This window comes from Ixodes scapularis, unplaced genomic scaffold (assembly GCF_016920785.2).
Source record: "Ixodes scapularis isolate PalLabHiFi unplaced genomic scaffold, ASM1692078v2 PGA_scaffold4__175_contigs__length_147842914, whole genome shotgun sequence".
Classification (NCBI taxonomy): domain Eukaryota; kingdom Metazoa; phylum Arthropoda; class Arachnida; order Ixodida; family Ixodidae; genus Ixodes; species Ixodes scapularis.
This window is the reverse complement of record NW_024609879.1, coordinates 57,124,893-57,148,151: the sequence shown is the minus strand read 5'-3', so window position 1 is coordinate 57,148,151 and position 23,259 is coordinate 57,124,893. Positions and strand designations below refer to the sequence as shown.

At 46.5% G+C, this 23,259-nt stretch overlaps 1 protein-coding gene across 1 annotated transcript in view; it reads right to left on the bottom strand.

Moving 5' to 3' along the window:
* Window positions 1-419: 419 nt before the first annotated feature.
* The window catches only part of LOC121837765, a 44,418-nt gene continuing 21,578 nt past the window's right edge, over window positions 420-23,259 (bottom strand). Inside the window, exon 8 of the mRNA XM_042293567.1 lies at window positions 420-483. Within this exon, the coding sequence (XP_042149501.1) occupies window positions 420-483 (64 nt within the window). The remainder of the gene's footprint in view (window positions 484-23,259) is intronic.

Genomic DNA, 23,259 nt, shown 5'->3' with positions numbered 1-23,259 from the left:
TGTCTATAATCAGAGAATTAGTGCGGGGGCGTACTGATATATTATTATGCCTGGTAGAGCTAGTCCGTGTTTTTTCTTTGTTGCCCAAATCACATATCAAGTTCGATGAAATGGTGTGCCTTGGCTTGGAGTCAGAGTCACGCATTATATAGCATATTTAAAGAAACAATTTTTTTTCACAATTTTTATCATCGTGATAATTAGTATAAGATTTTTGAGGAGCACTTGTACGAAATGCTGAATGGTGTATTTTCGACCGAATACATATTTACGCGGGCCAAACAATTGTCACTAAACGTTTTACAACTCTTCGAAATGAGTAAATTACAAATCTTCACTGTGTACAGAATATCTTGCTAGTTTTAGTGCTAGTTTTGCGAGATTGACGGTAATAATTTGTATTGTAGTCAGTTGAAAACTTACTTAGTACGTGGCAATCGTTTAGCGCACTTGTCATCAAACATTCTTCTATTGTTGCATTTACTGAAATAAAATAAAACAGTTGGGAGGACGACACATTAATAAGATTTGAGATACTTTAGAGTATTGTAAGGAACGATTACTAACGCGGGTACCTGTTATAAACCACTGCGTTAGCAAGCTGCGGCTCGGTAGTACGTGTAGCGAAAGTGCCCAGAAGACTCAAATATTCTGTTTCATTTTGGCTAAAGTTAGTTTTGACGTGGAACCCGCTGCAGTGACCACTAGAATCATTAAATAGGCTGGACGCTAAAGAGCCGAGGTCAACAGTCGTAGCGTGCCTGCCACGTTAACCCCACACAGCTGGGAAACGTCACGCTGCTTAAGGAGAAACTCTTTCGGTATAGAAGTAACAGTACATGCAGTTAGAGTCTTATTTTCCTCAACGCCCACGAAACTGGAATATATTACCTGCTATAAAAAACCAATAGTTTTCTCAAGGCCAGGATTGGGAGACATTTGCTTTAGTTCCCCCAGGAACTCCCAGATGGCGCGATGAGCGGACTACAAGCGAAGAAGCGGGAAGCGGGGTCGGACGCGGTGAGCCGATGATCGCCGCTAGGCACCCTTCGTCTTCCCCTTCCTTCTCCCCTCGAAGTGAGAGAGAAGTTTGCGGGTGGGGTGGGCGGTGGTCAACTGGGTCGGCTGGTCGTGCGGTCCAGCCGTCGGGCACAGGAGCACATCGCTTCAAAAAGGAGGTGTTCTAAGCAACCAGTCGCTTACTGTTTCTGGCAGGGATTTTTTTTTTTTTTTTTTTTTTGCTGATGTTGAAAAAAAATATTACTTTTATTTGATATGGGTCCGTCAGCTCTGACCAACTTATATTTTCCTAATTTAAAGGCAAATAATACGTGCCTAACAACACAAAACTTCAAACATATCATAACAACATTGACTTTCGAGTGTATCGGTCTGAAGATCAAGATGCAGTATGGTTGTTTCCGAATATATGCGTATATGCTTACGCATGTAACCTGGATTTGCAACTAAAACACAAAACCTTCTTACTCAGATTTTCAGGGGCCGCACTTGAAATATTCGACTCCGAAAGCTTTGCAAAGTAAGCATGTGTTTTGTATAGAGAACACTAGTAACGTCGGTGCTATAATACTGCATAAAGAGGCCAATGAATAACGTTCGTGTTAGAGGGGTACTAAAGATTCTACTGAACGTGGATTCATCGGATAACTTAGTAATCGCTTAACGCTGTTTTATTCATGTTCAGGTTAGGAAATTTATAAACGTTACAATTTCAAAGCCGATTTCCAGGCCTTCGCTGTGAATATTATATGAGCTTATCAGATTCACGTCTCAACATTAAAAGAACTAGCTTTGCCCCCTTTATCACGCGCTACAAATTGTGATGTCCTGATGATCACTACGTAGTTTCCATGAGCACAAAATTTTAGTATTTATTCTATTCACATTTCATTCTTCTGGATGGAAGTAAACAATCAAAACTCGTAATTAGCTTCTAAGGGGGCAAAAAAAAAAAACACATTCGCACATAAAAAGAAAGTTTTACATCTGAATTTTACAGTTGCGACCGCTGAAGTTGAAGAAAACTTTCTGATACGCGGTCAGTTGTCCAAAACTAAGACGCGAGTTTGCCTAAAAGTTTTTCTTCCAGGGTGAAAAGGGTTTGCTGTAAAGAAAAGAAAGAAAAACAAGACACAACGCTTTTTTGCGACTTTTAGGGTTACATTGTCCTCAACCTACTTTCCTACGGGACAGAAACAAAGCAAGCCCCTTCCTTATGCTTGCAAACAGCTAACAGCTAATATGCCTAGTGAAGCCTATAAAAGGATAACGGCCAGTCCGACTAAAGAGCTAACAACAATCCTGTATTGTGACGACTGAACGTAACATATGAATATGATATTGAAAAAAAAAACAAAAAAAACGTTATGTACCTTGGGGTGGCGTTGGAACAGAGGGAGAGGGGACGGGTTCGATAGCCCGCCCCTCTCCTCCTATAAAAATTGCAAAAATTCGAAGTAAACAATGCGATGAGGGGCCAGAAAAACGCTCTCGACTCGCCTAACACGTACACACACATTATCACCACCGTCAATGGCCGTTGCCACTGTCACCCCTGATATGGAAGCCGGGTAATTCAGACTTGGTAGGGCGCCTCCCCCCTCCCCCCTCCCCATACACACACATAGATACACCCCTCTTTCTCCCTCCCCTTTAAATAATATCGAGACAACTATGTGAATATGTAGGCCCAGGAAGTTTTTACATGTTCGACATCAAATGGAGTGCTACCAAGTGTCTAACCACGCCTTGTGTCAACGACACAAGCCAGTTTAGAAACTTGCCGGTGTCGTTCGACGTTTTCGGTCTACGATCTATGTCGACGTGTTTGATCTACGACATGTACTTCGAAAATAACACCCCCATTGTTTTAAAGGAACTTACTAGTTCGACAGGAGAGGAGAGTGAAATAATATCGCATGGAAGGTCACAGTACTTAGTTTTGGGGCGAAAGAAGAGAGCTTTCGGTTTATTGTCACTTATTTTTAGATTATTTGAACTAGCCCAAGTTTCTACGTTTTTTATGGTGTCATTAGCTATGCCCACGACTTCCCTGCCGAGACTTCATACTTTAGGAGCTTCTGGACGCGGATGGCCCTTCGACGCAAATAATCATGTACTCAGAGTAGCAGAGAGCGAAACGAAGGAGGGGGGTTAAACCACCAAGGATATTGCAACAGAGCCATCCCACGCCAAATTTCTGTTCACAAGGACATCTGGCTTACAGGATGGCGACCCCGCCTCGACACTTGAGAAGCGGTCCCGTCGCCCGAGGAGGGACACTCCTCCTCTGTTCGGAAATACCACTGGGAGTGAAATTCGCTTCGTCGGTTCTCTTCGCAGCCTCGGCCCGACGGACGGTGTACGCTAAGCGGATTGTTTTCCCGATACCCTATTCACGCCGTAGGCTGAAAATGGGGTGGAAGTTTCGCGCTTGTTAAACCACTCATACCGTCATCTCTTTGCCACGTGATCACGTTCTCGTCTATACTCACGCACAGAGATGGGAGTCAGGTGAGGAAAGAAAGGCGGGTGATTGATTCTACAAGCCCGTCGCTTCTACCGTACTGTCAGCTTAAGGGTCAACAGAGTAGAACCCAGGTAGTACGCGGATTTTTAAGCTTTAGAGCTTACGTTGACATAGGCTGAGTTTACATGGATGCGATCGTAGCGAATCGAATCGAGATTAACCGCCTATGATTGGGTAGACGAGGAAGGGAAAGGAGGATCGCGGGCGCGTGACTGGTCACATCTCGATTCGATGCGCCATGGTCGCATCCATGGAAACGTAGCCATAGTCTTCTGCTTTATTGTGCTTACTCCGTATTGTGAATTATCCATTATTGACTGTACAATACGCGTGTCCACAATCGGGGGAAGTTGACTATAACCGAAGGGAGAAAAGGTAACCAAAAAAAAATAACTAACGAAGCAGCCAGTCTGCTTTCTGCTCTTACAAGCAGTTTGGAGCGGATGTACATTTTTTCTGCACCCTTCCCGGATGCTCTGAACTGCTGTAGTAAAAACGAGAACACTATGGATTGGTAGCTCCTCTGAGACTCTTTCGCCGTAGGACGTGTATTTAGTCATTTCAATGCATATAGATTTGATGTGAACTTCTTGGAGCGGTGTTTAGGCGCACAAACTATTAATTTCACAATGAGTGCGCCAAGTACATTTTATTTTTATTCATTGTTTTTCTTCCCACCACCGATTTTTATCACGATGTAACAATATTACATTGTTTTATTCAGTGTTTTCAAAATAAACGCCCGGAAATACATATTTATTAAAAAAAATAAAGAAATGACAACAACAAAAAAGACAAGATATGAGGACCTTATAAGTTGCAAGGATACCGAGGCTGTGAGGACGCTCACAAAACTGCTTGGCAAAGGGTCGCCCGCGGTTCGAACCCTCCATGTTGAGTTCAGGAGAACGACACTGAGCATGAACGTCACTGAGCCGATCGGAACAAAAAGAAACTCAAGCTAAACACAAGACGTGCCATGGATGATGGCATACTAAATATTATATCAGTAGGCATTTACTTTAGGTAACAAAATGACGAGAAAAACAAATAATATGCGCATTTTTCACCGCTTATATTGAAGGCACATTTCCTGTTCGATTTACAAGTTCATACGCAGAGTAAATAAACTCTTCCACGTGGTATCATTAAGGCCTTCGCGTGAAAATATTTGTTACGACTTGTGAGGGCTAATGACGGGCTGAACGGCCATTTTGCTTCGGCGGCGGTGATCCGAGCACATCATGTATGCGACATTAGAACTAGAGATTCCGTGAACTTTTTGCGAAGCTTCGAAAGGATTGCAAAGGCTTTTTTGCGCTGAGGTTTCCGATTGTTTTCAACCTTCCAAGTTTTCACGCTATGAAATTCGACATTTTCGAATTTACTACGCTCAGAAATTCGACGATTTCCGAACTTTCGACCCTGCTAAATTCAAAAGTTCAACGAACTTCGAACTTTTAAACAAAAGTTCGAGAAAGTTCCAACCCAGTTCACCCCTATATATAGGGGTGAACTGTTGCCTCGAACATATACGTTTGAGGCAACAAATATCAATAATGCGAGATGTCAATGTATGAAGTGAAGTTGAAATTGCACTCAGATTCTTACCGTTAACTGATCGTGCTACTAACGAAATGCTTGTAAAGCGCCGATTGATCGCTTTAGGGTGGCCTCGTACCCCGCACCTTCTTCTTTTGACTTCCGCGCAGAGCCTCTCGCGCGCACAACTCCGTAGGTTGCCCCGAGGTATCCTGTAGGCCAACAGATTCTTTATCTGCATGCTCAAAATTCAACCGGGGCGCTTCGCTGGGAGCGTCCTTCGTAGCATTAGTTGTTTTTGAACGCGAGTCCCTCGATTCCCTCGCGTCAAGGGAAGACGCGCGCGGAGAGTGACACCGATGCGCTGCAGTGAACGCTGAACCGGCGCTTACTTCATTATCATTAGTGACCGGCTACATTTTAGGGCGTCCAATATTTCCATTCGTCGAATAAGAAAAGTTTCAGGGAGCGGCATTATGGTTTGGTCGAGAACAACCGATCGTGACCTGATCAGTTGTATTAGTCCTGGGGATCCCTAATTGAGCCTGGTTGCCTCCTATACCCTGACTAGTGTCGGGTGCTGTGCCTGTGTTCAGTGTTTTTTCCATCCCACGGGTCATCCTGCCGAAAATAAACGCCCAGTGCAACTGAAAATATTTGAGAAGCCTGGATGCCTTTATGTGACTGCGTTGTACCGCATATTTAGTTGTCTTATGCCAGCGTTGCATTTAGGCGACGTTTCAACAGATTGCTATTAGTTCGCAAGTAGGAAGTACGTTCACCCGACCGCGTCGGGTTTTTTCGATGAACCGCTCAACCAGTCCAACGCTTGTTTCATAAGTTTCGACAAATAACGAGCAATACAGATAATACCGTCAGTACCACAGCACTGAGAAGGAATGAGTATTTTATAACACAACGTGGAGGGCGCGAGTGAGCTGATGTAAGCTTATAATAATCTGGGCAACGTTTTTAGTAAAATTTGGAACACATTTCGCTAACTTTCTAGATAAATTCATGAAAACTTAGTTCGTGCAGAATTCGATTTTCATCCGTGAAATTCAGACTTGGAACTTGAAATCAAACCTTTTAAAATTTTCGACTTTGCAGTTAGAAAAAAATTCGAAATATTACATTTCTTTTTTAACTTCAATATCAAATAAATTGAAATTTGTATGTGTAAACGAATTTCTCACGGCTAGGCATTTACGTAAACCTGACAAAATTGGTGTCGAAGATGACTACGTCATAATTGCGCGATGCACACGCCTTTGAAATTAAAGCGCCCTTTGGAGCCTGGTTGGAAATTCCGAGGTTAAATATCTGTTTTCATGCTTTTACTACGGCAGATACCCAGATTGAAAGGCTACGACCGGCTATATGAAAACAATATATTGGGGCCCATGGTAGTCGCGTAAACATATTCGAGATTTGCCTTTCGGTTTTTTTTTTTTGGTTTTTTTATGTTATCACACGGGAACACTACCGGTCGTTGCTTAGGACTAGCATATAATCGAACTTGTCTCATGCAAAATGTAATAGTTAATTTCGAGTTAGTCTTCATTTGATACGTCATGGAGCTGCGAGCTCAGTTTTTCCGGTAATTCGTGCAAGCGCGTCCGGCCTTCACGATAGGAAGTTTCTCCTGGGTTCGCGTCGTCGTAGAGCCGTCCAGGCGCCTATTTGCTCAATCAAGCGCATGGACGTAATCAATAAAAGCTGTGCGTCGGAGGTCATAGCTAGTTATCGTTATCGTTAGTTAACGTTATTCAAATAACGTTGATTCCGACCCGCCGCGTGCGGCAAACACGCTTGACGAGAGCGACCGCAAAGCGGCACACGCGTCCGTCTTGGCGTCACTGCGTGATAGCGTCGCGCTCCTTGGAAACGCTGCAAGACGCGCTAACGACCATTCTGACGCAAGGAGATGGGGCTGCCTGGATCTATCACCAATGACCCATGAGACGGGGGCGTAAGCCTTGTCTTCTAGGTGGTGCACACGTTTTTCTCAATTCCCCAGGAATCAAGGAGCATGCTGCGAAAGTATACTCTCTCAGGAGTTGTGTGCAGCAAAGGCAAAGGCATTGGCGCGGGCACGTGGCTTTCAGATCTGCTTTCTCTTCGCGAGTGCTCGTGAAAGGAAAGCAAATAAGAAAGCCAGGCCCTCGCGTCTGTGCTTTTGCCTCTGCTGCAAGTAACTCATGAGATGGAGTATGGTTACACGCACTGCACGTGCTGGCCTCCTCAACTGTAGCTTGTTCTTGCGTTTACTCATCACAGAGCATGGCCCGTGTCTCATTGTGCTTCGGCAATTCTTTTCAACCATGATTTAGTGAAGATTGACTCTGAGTCTGTGGTCATGTGGCTATGCACAGCCACAAACGCAGCACTGCATTGAAGATGTAGCGAGTTTTTTTGTAAAAATTTTAATAAAAGCCCACAACCGAACGCCAGATATTGACGGTTCATAAACCAGAGAGTGGCGAAATAAAGCTTCTAGTACAACGTAAAATTACAGTGGTGGTTGCCAGCGTAATCTACGTAAAGCAATATCAATTTTAATGCGTATTAATTTATGAAACCGGACTGAAGCGGTCCCGAACTCGTTCGAACAACCACGCGATGTGGCTTACTGGATCTCGACAATCTAAAAAGAGTGTGAAGGGCACTGCCACGGCGCATCTTCGAATTTTACTCTGAAAGGGTATTGTGTGGGGCGTCACACTGTATTCCTTACCGCTCATTCCCACTGGAAGCGGATCCGCGTTCGCAAAGCGGTTGCAAACGCGGTCGTATAAAGATCCAGTACAATTGCACGCTCACTTGATGTCATCGAGTGCGCGTGCAATTGTACTGGATCTTTATACAACCGCGTTCGCAACTGCTTTGCGAACGCGGATCCACTTCCAGGGGGAATAAGCGGTTAGTGTAGTGCCCAGATGCGCACAGCTACATATACGGCTCTGGAGGTGCGCACTAACATATTTGATGACATTTTTCGAGCTCGGAGAGAAAAAATAAAACGGCAATGTTTATTTGCGTTGAGAGCCTCGCGCATAGCACACTTCGGCTTGTGTTGGTGTATATCCAGCATGGGCGAAAATGATTGAACTCACTTTAAACTGACCGCATAAATAGGTTTCTTAACCTATCGCGCTGGGATTTACTACAGAGATGCCTTAAGTTGGTTGAGGCTTTCGGTAAAATCGTGGAAAGATTGTATCACCCGAGTAAGTAAAAAAATTTAAAAAAACTATGTTTTCATTATACTTTGCAGGTGCACCAAAAGTAAGTTTTATTGTGGCGCTTGTTTCAGCAAAACGAAGTGAAGAATAGGTAAGTCAATAATATTTTCTTTCCACTTGACAAATTTTTCAATCGTAGTAAACGCCAGAATAGCCCACAACGATGGTCTTATGATTTTGAGATAAAAGGCAAACCCAGTTTCTATTTTCTTTCTTTTGACTCCGGAGATTTCATGCATCCATACTCTCAATTATTGAATACACCAGCTTCGAGCACGTCTCTAGTAAATCCCAACGTGACAAGTTAACCAATTTATGCAGTCAGTCTGAAGTGCTTTCAATCCATTTCGCCCAGGCTGTATATGTCTGAGATTTGCTTTTTTCATTATTTTACGTGATGACGGGTTAAAGAAATACGCGGCTTGGGATGAGTCCAACGTGCATTATTCGAGTACACGCCCTGCTGCCTAACAATACGTTTTTTTCTCCTTGTGCCCTTGTGTTTAGGATTAGTTTCGTTTGAGACCAGGTGGCTCAGCTCAAAGAAGCTCAAGGCCTGACCTTGGCGAGGCCGGCGGCGAACATGACCGCTTGCCCCAGAAACAGAGAGCGACTGATGTAGTCTCTGCGACCTCGTAACCCCCCCCCCCCCCCCCATACACACACACTCCTTACATTCTTTCTTGAACGGACCTGCGCCCGGCGTCCGGCATCCGCGTGCGTACGTATGTGCGTCTGCGTTTGTATGTACGCGTGTTCCCAGCGCCTGCTTGAGAGCATACATCGAAGTGGCAGCGCGAGCTCCCGCTACAAATCGTGTGGCCTGAAAACGCGATCTATTAAAGGGTTTGACCACATTTACGACATTAAAAGTGTAGAGATATAGTTTGTCAGTACATCTTTATTGGTAGAGACATAGCAAAAAAAAGAAAACTCAAAGGTAGAGTAGTAACCAAGAAATGTATTGGGTTGAATCCCTGCCATCCTGCATTGACGAGGTCACGTTTATGAGAGGGTGCAAAACTATTGCACTGAGAGGGGGGGGGGGGGGGGGGGGGGGCGGATTTAACGGATGTTGCAGTTTATGGTGAAAATATTAATTTTGTTTTGTTTTGGTTATTTTTGTCTTTCCGTGATTCCGCTCAGATATCTACGTGTGTGTATGTCCATCAACAATCCCGTCTTTGAATATGCATGTGAGTGTGTGTGTGTGCCTGCGTGTGTATGCACGTGTGCGTTTCTGTGTGTGCGTATATTTGTCTGCGAGGATATAAGCGATAATAAAGCCATTCGTGATTTCGCATCGCCGACCTTGAGCAAGCTGTACGTGTGCTAACTTTAGCGAACTCCCGCGCCTCCCACGCGTCCTCACATTTCCTGATCTAGGGATTTTCAATGACTCTCACAAAGTCTCTAATAGAAAACAAACGTTCAAAGTGTCGGTGCAACAATTTTTGTACTTTCCGTGAATACCACATAGAACGAATCCCTAACGTTTATGATCGATGAAACATGCGCTCGTTTTTCTCCGCACGTAATAAACGCCGCAGAAAAAATAAAGAAGAACAAGCAGCGTTGACCCCCTCAACTGCCAGCTAGAACAAGCGGCCACGTGATCTGGAGCCGATTATATGCCGCCAATGTTGATCATAGCCACGCGCTGGAGTCGGCAAAGCAGGAGACAAGTGTTGAGTTCCAGACATTGCTATTGTTCGCCTATTGTCGCCTTTGCAGCGATTGGACATGGACCATAACCCGAATGCTTGTCGAGCTATCGACTATAGCCCAAATCAAGTGCTGACGCAGTGATCGGGTCCCATCTATGAGCCGCATTCAACTACCGTCTCTGGGGGATACTGCGATCCCCCAGCTACGTCGTCAAGTTTTGCGAAGGGGAGATTGAAAGAATACGCTCGCTTTTACCCTTGAAGTTACACCATAACAAGGAAGTTTCTTAGACAATGGCGTTGAGTGCGAGTATTACTGAGTCCCTCTAGTGCCAGTAAGCTAATCTAAAATGAAAAATATTTCAAATGAATACCGCTGCACCGCCCCTTTAATCTCACTTATTAGATAGCCAATCGGGAAAAAAATTAGTTTGCTAATTAGTATGTTTTTTGGTATGCAATTTTTAATGTCCGCTGTGGCTTCAGTTAGTTCCCCCCCGAAAAGAGTTTATTATCTTTCTAACTACACAAAATTTCAGGCTTTCTAAATTATTTGCAGAAACATCCGATATAAGAGGCTATGATTTAAGTTAAATAGTGAGTAGAGCCGGAGTATGAATTTTTTCTAATTTGCTTTTATCGTGATAAGGAATATGCAGATCTTAACAGAGCGTTACTGCGGGCTACAGTGGCCACTGGCCTCGGTACGGTTTCTGGCGCGTGCAGGAGGGCCCGCTTCAAAGTCACAGTGCGTGCTAACGGCAACAATACCTCGAGGGAGGCAATGCTATTCTAAATCCCCCTTTTATCACAATAAAATTACTAGCAAACTAACACGTTCATCGAAATCTTCTTTTTTTTAAATAATCTTCTGCATTTACTTGGGATCCAGTTCAATATTGGTTCTAGAGCGCGGCCCCTTTGACAAAAGTTTTGGGCGCCAGGTTTGCTATCATATTTGAGAGGTTAGAGTACGCTGAGGTTTGAGCCCTAGGTGCCTCAGCGCGGCGCCTTTGCCCGAATTTTCGGGCCACGCCCCCTTTTTGGCCGTTTTTGAAGGGAGAGAGTATGTTCTAATTAAAATAACTCGCGAAGTAATCCGATTCCCGAAATGCTCCCTTGGATTCTAAAACTAGACCAAGTCTGCTCTCATATGTGTGGGGCTAGAGTACTCTGAGGGTTGAACCCTAGGTGCCTGAGCGCGGCGCCTTTGCCCAAATTTTTGGGCCACGCCCCCTTTTTGGCCGTTTTTGAAGGGAGAGAGTGTGTTCTAATTAAAATAACTCGCGAAGTAATCCGATTCCTGAAATGCTCCCTTGGATTCTAAAACTAGACCATGTCTGCTCTCATATGTGTGGGGCTAGAGTACTCTGAGGGTTGAACCCTAGGTGCCTGAGCGCGGCGCCTTTGCCCAAATGTTCGGGCCACGCCCCCTTTTTGGCCGTTTTTGAAGGGAGAGAGTATGTTCTAATTAAAATAACTCGCGAAGTAATCCGATTCCTGAAATGCTCCCTTGGATTCTAAAACTAGACCATGTCTGCTCTCATATGTGTGGGGCTAGAGTACTCTGAGGGTTGAACCCTAGGTGCCTGAGCGCGGCGCCTTTGCCCAAATTTTCGGGCCACGCCCCCTTTTTGGCCGTTTTTGAAGGGAGAGAGTATGTTCTACTTAAAATAACTCGCGAAGTAATCCGATTCCTGAAATGCTCCCTTGGATTCTAAAACTAGACCATGTCTGCTCTCATATGTGTGGGGCTAGAGTACTCTGAGGTTTGAGCCCTAGGTGCCTCAGCGCGGCGCCTTTGCCCGAATTTTCGGGCCACGCCCCCTTTTTGGCCGTTTTTGAAGGGAGAGAGTATGTTCTAATTAAAATAACTCGCGAAGTAATCCGATTCCCGAAATGCTCCCTTGGATTCTAAAACTAGACCATGTCTGCTCTCATATGTGTGGGGCTAGAGTACTCTGAGGGTTGAACCCTAGGTGCCTGAGCGCGGCGCCTTTGCCCAAATTTTCGGGCCACGCCCCCTTTTTGGCCGTTTTTGAAGGGAGAGAGTATGTTCTAATTAAAATAACTCGCGAAGTAATCCGATTCCTGAAATGCTCCCTTGGATTCTAAAACTAGACCATGTCTGCTCTCATATGTGTGGGGCTAGAGTACTCTGAGGGTTGAACCCTAGGTGCCTGAGCGCGGCGCCTTTGCCCAAATTTTCGGGCCACGCCCCCTTTTTGGCCGTTTTTGAAGGGAGAGAGTATGTTCTAATTAAAATAACTCGCGAAGTAATCCGATTCCTGAAATGCTCCCTTGGATTCTAAAACTAGACCATGTCTGCTCTCATATGTGTGGGGCTAGAGTACTCTGAGGTTTGAGCCCTAGGTGCCTCAGCGCGGCGCCTTTGCCCGAATTTTCGGGCCACGCCCCCTTTTTGGCCGTTTTTGAAGGGAGAGAGTATGTTCTAATTAAAATAACTCGCGAAGTAATCCGATTCCCGAAATGCTCCCTTGGATTCTAAAACTAGACCATGTCTGCTCTCATATGTGTGGGGCTAGAGTACTCTGAGGGTTGAACTATAGGTGCCTGAGCGCGGCGCCTTTGCCCAAATTTTCGGGCCACGCCCCCTTTTTGGCCGTTTTTGAAGGGAGAGAGTATGTTCTAATTAAAATAACTCGCGAAGTAATCCGATTCCTGAAATGCTCCCTTGGATTCTAAAACTAGACCATGTCTGCTCTCATATGTGTGGGGCTGGAGTACTCTGAGGGTTGAACCATAGGTGCCTGAGCGCGGCGCCTTTGCCCAAATTTTCGGGCCACGCCCCCTTTTTGGCCGTTTTTGAAGGGAGAGAGTATGTTCTAATTAAAATAACTCGCGAAGTAATCCGATTCCTGAAATGCTCCCTTGGATTCTAAAACTAGACCAAGTCTGCTCTCATATGTGTGGGGCTAGAGTACTCTGAGGGTTGAACCATAGGTGCCTGAGCGCGGCGCCTTTGCCCAAATTTTCGGGCCACGCCCCCTTTTTGGCCGTTTTTGAAGGGAGAGAGTATGTTCTAATTAAAATAACTCGCGAAGTAATCCGATTCCTGAAATGCTCCCTTGGATTCTAAAACTAGACCATGTCTGCTCTCATATGTGTGGGGCTAGAGTACTCTGAGGGTTGAACCCTAGGTGCCTGAGCGCGGCGCCTTTGCCCAAATTTTCGGGCCACGCCCCCTTTTTGGCCGTTTTTGAAGGGAGAGAGTGTGTTCTAATTAAAATAACTCGCGAAGTAATCCGATTCCTGAAATGCTCCCTTGGATTCTAAAACTAGACCATGTCTGCTCTCATATGTGTGGGGCTAGAGTACTCTGAGGGTTGAACCCTAGGTGCCTGAGCGCGGCGCCTTTGCCCAAATTTTCGGGCCACGCCCCCTTTTTGGCCGTTTTTGAAGGGAGAGAGTATGTTCTAATTAAAATAACTCGCGAAGTAATCCGATTCCTGAAATGCTCCCTTGGATTCTAAAACTAGACCATGTCTGCTCTCATATGTGTGGGGCTAGAGTACTCTGAGGGTTGAACCCTAGGTGCCTGAGCACGGCGCCTTTGCCCAAATTTTCGGGCCACGCCCCCTTTTTGGCCGTTTTTGAAGGGAGAGAGTATGTTCTAATTAAAATAACTCGCGAAGTAATCCGATTCCTGAAATGCTCCCTTGGATTCTAAAACTAGACCATGTCTGCTCTCATATGTGTGGGGCTGGAGTACTCTGAGGGTTGAACCATAGGTGCCTGAGCGCGGCGCCTTTGCCCAAATTTTCGGGCCACGCCCCCTTTTTGGCCGTTTTTGAAGGGAGAGAGTATGTTCTAATTAAAATAACTCGCGAAGTAATCCGATTCCTGAAATGCTCCCTTGGATTCTAAAACTAGACCATGTCTGCTCTCATATGTGTGGGGCTAGAGTACTCTGAGGGTTGAACCCTAGGTGCCTGAGCGCGGCGCCTTTGCCCAAATTTTCGGGCCACGCCCCCTTTTTGGCCGTTTTTGAAGGGAGAGAGTATGTTCTAATTAAAATAACTCGCGAAGTAATCCGATTCCTGAAATGCTCCCTTGCATTCTAAAACTAGACCATGTCTGCTCTCATATGTGTGGGGCTAGAGTACTCTGAGGGTTGAACCATAGGTGCCTGAGCGCGGCGCCTTTGCCCAAATTTTCGGGCCACGCCCCCTTTTTGGCCGTTTTTGAAGGGAGAGAGTATGTTCTAATTAAAATAACTCGCGAAGTAATCCGATTCCTGAAATGCTCCCTTGGATTCTAAAACTAGACCATGTCTGCTCTCATATGTGTGGGGCTAGAGTACTCTGAGGGTTGAACCCTAGGTGCCTGAGCGCGGCGCCTTTGCCCAAATTTTCGGGCCACGCCCCCTTTTTGGCCGTTTTTGAAGGGAGAGAGTATGTTCTAATTAAAATAACTCGCGAAGTAATCCGATTCCTGAAATGCTCCCTTGGATTCTAAAACTAGACCATGTCTGCTCTCATATGTGTGGGGCTAGAGTACTCTGAGGGTTGAACCATAGGTGCCTGAGCGCGGCGCCTTTGCCCAAATTTCGGGCACGCCCCCTTTTTGGCCGTTTTTGAAGGGAGAGAGTATGTTCTAATTAAAATAACTCGCGAAGTAATCCGATTCCTGAAATGCTCCCTTGGATTCTAAAACTAGACCATGTCTGCTCTCATATGTGTGGGGCTAGAGTACTCTGAGGGTTGAACCCTAGGTGCCTGAGCGCGGCGCCTTTGCCCAAATTTTCGGGCCACGCCCCCTTTTTGGCCGTTTTTGAAGGGAGAGAGTATGTTCTAATTAAAATAACTCGCGAAGTAATCCGATTCCTGAAATGCTCCCTTGGATTCTAAAACTAGACCATGTCTGCTCTCATATGTGTGGGGCTAGAGTACTCTGAGGGTTGAACCCTAGGTGCCTGAGCGCGGCGCCTTTGCCCAAATTTTCGGGCCACGCCCCCTTTTTGGCCGTTTTTGAAGGGAGAGAGTATGTTCTAATTAAAATAACTCGCGAAGTAATCCGATTCCTGAAATGCTCCCTTGGATTCTAAAACTAGACCATGTCTGCTCTCATATGTGTGGGGCTAGAGTACTCTGAGGGTTGAACCATAGGTGCCTGAGCGCGGCGCCTTTGCCCAAATTTCGGGCACGCCCCCTTTTTGGCCGTTTTTGAAGGGAGAGAGTATGTTCTAATTAAAATAACTCGCGAAGTAATCCGATTCCTGAAATGCTCCCTTGGATTCTAAAACTATACCATGTCTGCTCTCATATGTGTGGGGCTAGAGTACTCTGAGGGTTGAACCCTAGGTGCCTGAGCGCGGCGCCTTTGCCCAAATTTTCGGGCCACGCCCCCTTTTTGGCCGTTTTTGAAGGGAGAGAGTATGTTCTAATTAAAATAACTCGCGAAGTAATCCGATTCCTGAAATGCTCCCTTGGATTCTAAAACTAGACCATGTCTGCTCTCATATGTGTGGGGCTGGAGTACTCTGAGGGTTGAACCATAGGTGCCTGAGCGCGGCGCCTTTGCCCAAATTTTCGGGCCACGCCCCCTTTTTGGCCGTTTTTGAAGGGAGAGAGTATGTTCTAATTAAAATAACTCGCGAAGTAATCCGATTCCTGAAATGCTCCCTTGGATTCTAAAACTAGACCATGTCTGCTCTCATATGTGTGGGGCTAGAGTACTCTGAGGGTTGAACCCTAGGTGCCTGAGCGCGGCGCCTTTGCCCAAATTTTCGGGCCACGCCCCCTTTTTGGCCGTTTTTGAAGGGAGAGAGTATGTTCTAATTAAAATAACTCGCGAAGTAATCCGATTCCTGAAATGCTCCCTTGCATTCTAAAACTAGACCATGTCTGCTCTCATATGTGTGGGGCTAGAGTACTCTGAGGGTTGAACCATAGGTGCCTGAGCGCGGCGCCTTTGCCCAAACTTTCGGGCCACGCCCCCTTTTTGGCCGTTTTTGAAGGGAGAGAGTATGTTCTAATTAAAATAACTCGCGAAGTAATCCGATTCCTGAAATGCTCCCTTGGATTCTAAAACTAGACCAAGTCTGCTCTCATATGTGTGGGGCTAGAGTACTCTGAGGGTTGAACCGTAGGTGCCTGAGCGCGGCGCCTTTGCCAAAATTTTCGGGCCACGCCCCCTTTTTGGCCGTTTTTGAAGGGAGAGAGTATGTTCTAATTAAAATAACTCGCGAAGTAATCCGATTCCTGAAATGCTCCCTTGGATTCTAAAACTAGACCATGTCTGCTCTCATATGTGTGGGGCTAGAGTACTCTGAGGGTTGAACCCTAGGTGCCTGAGCGCGGCGCCTTTGCCCAAATTTTCGGGCCACGCCCCCTTTTTGGCCGTTTTTGAAGGGAGAGAGTATGTTCTAATTAAAATAACTCGCGAAGTAATCCGATTCCCGAAATGCTCCCTTGGATTCTAAAACTAGACCAAGTCTGCTCTCATATGTGTGGGGCTAGAGTACTCTGAGGGTTGAACCCTAGGTGCCTGAGCGCGGCGCCTTTGCCCAAATTTTCGGGCCACGCCCCCTTTTTGGCCGTTTTTGAAGGGAGAGAGTATGTTCTAATTAAAATAACTCGCGAAGTAATCCGATTCCTGAAATGCTCCCTTGGATTCTAAAACTAGACCATGTCTGCTCTCATATGTGTGGGGCTAGAGTACTCTGAGGGTTGAACCCTAGGTGCCTGAGCGCGGCGCCTTTGCCCAAATTTTCGGGCCACGCCCCCTTTTTGGCCGTTTTTGAAGGGAGAGAGTATGTTCTAATTAAAATAACTCGCGAAGTAATCCGATTCCTGAAATGCTCCCTTGGATTCTAAAACTAGACCATGTCTGCTCTCATATGTGTGGGGCTAGAGTACTCTGAGGGTTGAACCCTAGGTGCCTGAGCGCGGCGCCTTTGCCCAAATGTTCGGGCCACGCCCCCTTTTTGGCCGTTTTTGAAGGGAGAGAGTATGTTCTAATTAAAATAACTCGCGAAGTAATCCGATTCCCGAAATGCTCCCTTGGATTCTAAAACTAGACCATGTCTGCTCTCATTTGTGTGGGGCTAGAGTACTCTGAGGGTTGAACCCTAGGTGCCTGAGCGCGGCACCTTTGCTCAAATTTTCGGGCCACGCCCCCTTTTTGGCCGTTTTTGAAGGGAGAGAGTATGTTCTAATTAAAATAACTCGCGAAGTAATCCGATTCCCGAAATGCTCCCTTGGATTCTAAAACTAGACCATGTCTGCTCTCATATGTGTGGGGCTAGAGTACTCTGAGGGTTGAACCCTAGGTGCCTGAGCGCGGCGCCTTTGCCCAAATTTTCGGACCACGCCCCCTTTTTGGCCGTTTTTGAAGGGAGAGAGTATGTTCTAATTAAAATAACTCGCGAAGTAATCCGATTCCCGAAATGCTCCCTTGGATTCTAAAACTAGACCATGTCTGCTCTCATATGTGTCGGGCTAGAGTACTCTGAGGGTTGAACCCTAGGTGCCTGAGCGCGGCGCCTTTGCCCAAATTTTCGGACCACGCCCCCTTTTTGGCCGTTTTTGAAGGGAGAGAGTATGTTCTAATTAAAATAACTCGCGAAGTAATCCGATTCCCGAAATGCTCCCTTGGATTCTAAAACTAGACCATGTCTGCTCTCATATGTGTGAGGCTAGAGTACTCTGAGGGTTGAACCCTAGGTGCCTGAGCGCGGCGCCTTTGCCCAAATTTTCGGACCACGCCCCCTTTTTGGCCGTTTTTGAAGGGAGAGAGTATGTTCTAATTAAAATAACTCGCGAAGTAATCCGACTCCCGAAATGCTCCCTTGGATTCTAAAACTAGACCATGTCTGCTCTCATATGTGTGGGGCTAGAGGACTCTGAGGGTTGAACCCTAGGTGCCTGACCGCGGCGCCTTTGCCCAAATTTTCGGGCCACGCCCCCTTTTTGGCCGTTTTTGAAGGGAGAGAGTATGTTCTAATTAAAATAACTCGCGAAGTAATCCGATTCCCGAAATGCTCCCTTGGATTCTAAAACTAGACCATGTCTGCTCTCATATGTGTGGGGCTAGAGTACTCTGAGGGTTGAACCCTAGGTGCCTGAGCGCGGCGCCTTTGCCCAAATTTTCGGACCACGCCCCCTTTTTGACCGTTTTTGAAGGGAGAGAGTATGTTCTAATTAAAATAACTCGCGAAGTAATCCGATTCCCGAAATGCTCCCTTGGATTCTAAAACTAGACCATGTCTGCTCTCATATGTGTGGGGCTAGAGTACTCTGAGGGTTGAACCGTAGGTGCCTGAGCGCGGCGCCTTTGCCCAAATTTTCGGACCACGCCCCCTTTTTGGCCGTTTTTGAAGGGAGAGAGTATGTTCTAATTAAAATAACTCGCGAAGTAATCCGATTCCCGAAATGCTCCCTTGGATTCTAAAACTAGACCATGTCTGCTCTCATATGTGTGGGGCTAGAGTACTCTGAGGGTTGAACCCTAGGTGCCTGAGCGCGGCGCCTTTGCCCAAATTTTCGGACCACGCCCCCTTTTTGGCCGTTTTTGAAGGGAGAGAGTATGTTCTAATTAAAATAACTCGCGAAGTAATCCGATTCCCGAAATGCTCCCTTGGATTCTAAAACTAGACCATGTCTGCTCTCATATGTGTGGGGCTAGAGTACTCTGAGGGTTGAACCCTAGGTGCCTGAGCGCGGCGCCTCTGCCCAAATTTTCGGACCACGCCCCCTTTTTGGCCGTTTTTGAAGGGAGAGAGTATGTTCTAATTAAAATAACTCGCGAAGTAATCCGATTCCCGAAATGCTCCCTTGGATTCTAAAACTAGACCATGTCTGCTCTCATATGTGTGGGGCTAGAGTACTCTGAGGGTTGAACCCTAGGTGCCTGAGCGCGGCGCCTTTGCCCAAATTTTCGGACCACGCCCCCTTTTTGGCCGTTTTTGAAGGGAGAGAGTATGTTCTAATTAAAATAACTCGCGAAGTAATCCGATTCCCGAAATGCTCCCTTGGATTCTAAAACTAGACCATGTCTGCTCTCATATGTGTGGGGCTAGAGTACTCTGAGGGTTGAACCCTAGGTGCCTGAGCGCGGCGCCTTTGCCCAAATTTTCGGACCACGCCCCCTTTTTGGCCGTTTTTGAAGGGAGAGAGTATGTTCTAATTAAAATAACTCGCGAAGTAATCCGATTCCCGAAATGCTCCCTTGGATTCTAAAACTAGACCATGTCTGCTCTCATATGTGTGGGGCTAGAGTACTCTGAGGGTTGAACCCTAGGTGCCTGAGCGCGGCGCCTTTGCCCAAATTTTCGGACCACGCCCCCTTTTTGGCAGTTTTTGAAGGGAGAGAGTATGTTCTAATTAAAATAACTCGCGAAGTAATCCGATTCCCGAAATGCTCCCTTGGATTCTAAAACTAGACCATGTCTGCTCTCATATGTGTGGGGCTAGAGTACTCTGAGGGTTGAACCCTAGGTGCCTGAGCGCGGCGCCTCTGCCCAAATTTTCGGACCACGCCCCCTTTTTGGCCGTTTTTGAAGGGAGAGAGTATGTTCTAATTAAAATAACTCGCGAAGTAATCCGATTCCCGAAATGCTCCCTTGGATTCTAAAACTAGACCATGTCTGCTCTCATATGTGTGGGGCTAGAGTACTCTGAGGGTTGAACCCTAGGTGCCTGAGCGCGGCGCCTTTGCCCAAATTTTCGGACCACGCCCCCTTTTTGGCCGTTTTTTGAAGGGAGAGAGTATGTTCTAATTAAAATAACTCGCGAAGTAATCCGATTCCCGAAATGCTCCCTTGGATTCTAAAACTAGACCATGTCTGCTCTCATATGTGTGGGGCTAGAGTACTCTGAGGGTTGAACCCTAGGTGCCTGAGCGCGGCGCCTTTGCCCAAATTTTCGGACGACGCCCCCTTTTTGGCCGTTTTTGAAGGGAGAGAGTATGTTCTAATTAAAATAACTCGCGAAGTAATCCGATTCCCGAAATGCTCCCTTGGATTCTAAAACTAGACCATGTCTGCTCTCATATGTGTGGGGCTAGAGTACTCTGAGGGTTGAACCCTAGGTGCCTGAGAGCGGCGCATTGCCCAAATTTTCGGACCACGCCCCCTTTTTGGCCGTTTTTGAAGGGAGAGAGTATGTTCTAATTAAAATAACTCGCGAAGTAATCCGATTCCCGAAATGCTCCCTTGGATTCTAAAACTAGACCATGTCTGCTCTCATATGTGTGGGGCTAGAGTACTCTGAGGGTTGAACCCTAGGTGCCTGAGCGCGGCGCCTTTGCCCAAATTTTCGGACCACGCCCCCTTTTTGGCCGTTTTTGAAGGGAGAGAGTATGTTCTAATTAAAATAACTCGCGAAGTAATCCGATTCCCGAAATGCTCCCTTGGATTCTAAAACTAGACCATGTCTGCTCTCATATGTGTGGGGCTAGAGTACTCTGAGGGTTGAACCCTAGGTGCCTGAGCGCGGCGCCTTTGCCCAAATTTTCGGACCACGCCCCCTTTTTGGCCGTTTTTGAAGGGAGAGAGTATGTTCTAATTAAAATAACTCGCGAAGTAATTCGATTTCCGAAATGCTCCCTTGGATTCTAAAACTAGACCATGTCTGCTCTCATATGTGTGGGGCTAGAGTACTCTGAGGGTTGAACCCTAGGTGCCTGAGCGCGGCGCCTTTGCCCAAATTTTCGGACCACGCCCCTTTTTGGCCGTTTTTGAAGGGAGAGAGTATGTTCTAATTAAAATAACTCGCGAAGTAATCCGATTCCCGAAATACTCCCTTGGATTCTAAAACTAGACCATGTCTGCTCTCATATGTGTGGGGCTAGAGTACTCTGAGGGTTGAACCCTAGGTGCCTGAGCGCGGCGCCTTTGCCCAAATTTTCGGACCACGCCCCCTCTTTGGCCGTTTTTGAAGGGAGAGGGTATGTTCTAATTAAAATAACTCGCGAAGTAATCCGATTCCCGAAATGCTCCCTTGGATTCTAAAACTAGACCATGTCTGCTCTCATCTGTGTGGGGCTAGAGTACTCTGAGGGTTGAACCCTAGGTGAGAATGTTCTCCGGGATTCTAAAATTTGACGAAGCCTGCTATCATATGTGGGGAGTTAGAGTGCACTCAGGGCAGGACCCTAGGTTCCTGAAAGCGGTACCTTTTCCCAATATTTGCGGACCACGCCCCCTTTTCGACCGTTATTTACTGCTGGGGTCGAGCGGCACCACCGTCACCTATTGCTTCACACAAGGGAATGCATGAAACTTTGCGGGAAAAACGGGGAAAACTGCTACTTCTTACCTTAGTAAGCTGTTCTCGACGATGAGACTTTTATGTTATGTGGGAATGAAAGTTAATATTCTCGTCGCAATTATCAAAAGCGATACAATACTAATATATTTTAATAACTGATTTTTGGTTTAGGGTCGAGGGTTGTGGCTTTGTTGGGTGCAAACTGTGATGCGGTTCAATAAGACAAGAGTTGCCGACAGACAATGTGGAGCCGTTCATGATCTGGACGTCGTCAGAGGCTAGCAAGCGGTAAGTTGGCCTTTGCTGAGGACATTTGCATCGTTTCGGTAGCTTGCACAGACCATTGCTGGGGCGAGCCTTTGCTTTAAACTTCAGTGAGGACTTGTTTGACGATTTAAAGCTTGTAGCGTGCCGTTCATTTGCTGAACTTGTCATTTATTTAGCAACTGAAGCAAGCGACGCCGGCACAATCGGTGGTGCTCTGGCGCTTTTTTTTTTTTAATCTGCGTTCGAATACTTGAATTCTACCGATTCGGTCTCCAAACACCTGATATAATGAACGCAGCACATCATAAAATACTTGGCTTCGAGCACCGCGTACAAGCTTCAATATTCCTCTTCTTTGTGTTTCTCCCTTAGACTTGTGTGTATCATCTGGGGTCAATCAATGTCCACCTGTGGCGCCACCGACGTTCCCCTGATCCGCATTTCAGCCTACTATACGCCGTTTAAGCTGAGACTAGAAGCTCCACCTTCCGCGCGAGCTTACTGCCCTTGCTAACACAAGTGTGAACGCGCAACGCGCAACTAAAGCTCTGTGGAAGCGAGCGAGCTCGTGCTGAAGCGGAGATTCTAGGGTATCCACACGAAGGAGAACTCCGCGGACGGATGTCATGACGTCAACCACCCGGGAAACTCCGTCTCCGGCTCTGCCGCGTGCACATGTGGAATAATAATTGGGTTGTGTGTGTGTTTATACAGCCTAGAACTTGGTCTGCCTCACGGGGGCGACAAGTCTCCCAGCTGTAGATGAGAAATTGAGCCAGTGCGGTACAGCCGCTAGCCTGGGGTCTTTAACGTGCATCACGCAGTAGTGATACACGACCGCACGCTGGTAGCTTTCGTGCTGACAGCACGAAGCCTCCGCGCCTCCGCCACGGAGGAAAACGGGAGAACGGCGACGCGAGGCGTCAAAAAGGGATGACGTATGTCTCACGTGATGAGCGATCCTCGGAGGAAAGTGGGGGATTTCTCCTTCGTGTGGATACCCCAGGGGTGAACGGAGTACACAATAGAGATCTGTATAGCCACTACTGCCAAGAAGCTGACATGCAAAGCGACCATCTTGCGCGTCTCACGAGCGCGGCGCGTTTTCGCCGAGAACATATTCAAAGGCCGCGGCTCGCGCGATTTCGCGTTTAGGCGGTCAATTTCATACGTGTAATCCCGCTGTGCTCAGAAAGCGTGACAAGTTGTCACGAGAACCGCCTCTAAAAACCGTCAAACGCCCACAAAATATAGCTAATTAGGTCCCACTATGTACAACTTACAGAATGCATTGCAGAAATGCTAAATCACCTGCCAAATTTAGCGCACGATCGTCACGTGACATTATAAGCGAGGTGTGACCCCGTTACTTCATCATCATAACGTCGTCCCGTGATATTAACCATGTGACAGCGTCACGCAATACTACACAATGCACGTGACTTGACACCAAGGCGTGACACTAAAAATCACGATGTCAAGATGTCAAGATACTATGACATAACTCTACATTGTGTCACGTGACGTGACGTTATGACGCGACACTGTGACATCACGTGCCCCAACCACGTGATCATCGGACATATTGTACCTCCGAAAGGGTTTAAAAAATCTCAAACAAATACCCAGCGCAGCTCATAACACGCTGCTCATTTTCTGTCTTGAGTATGCCCAAAGGATTAAGATGAATTTTAATTAATTATATTAAGATCATATTTAAATAACTCGTTCAAGAACGGCAAGTCAAAAATGTA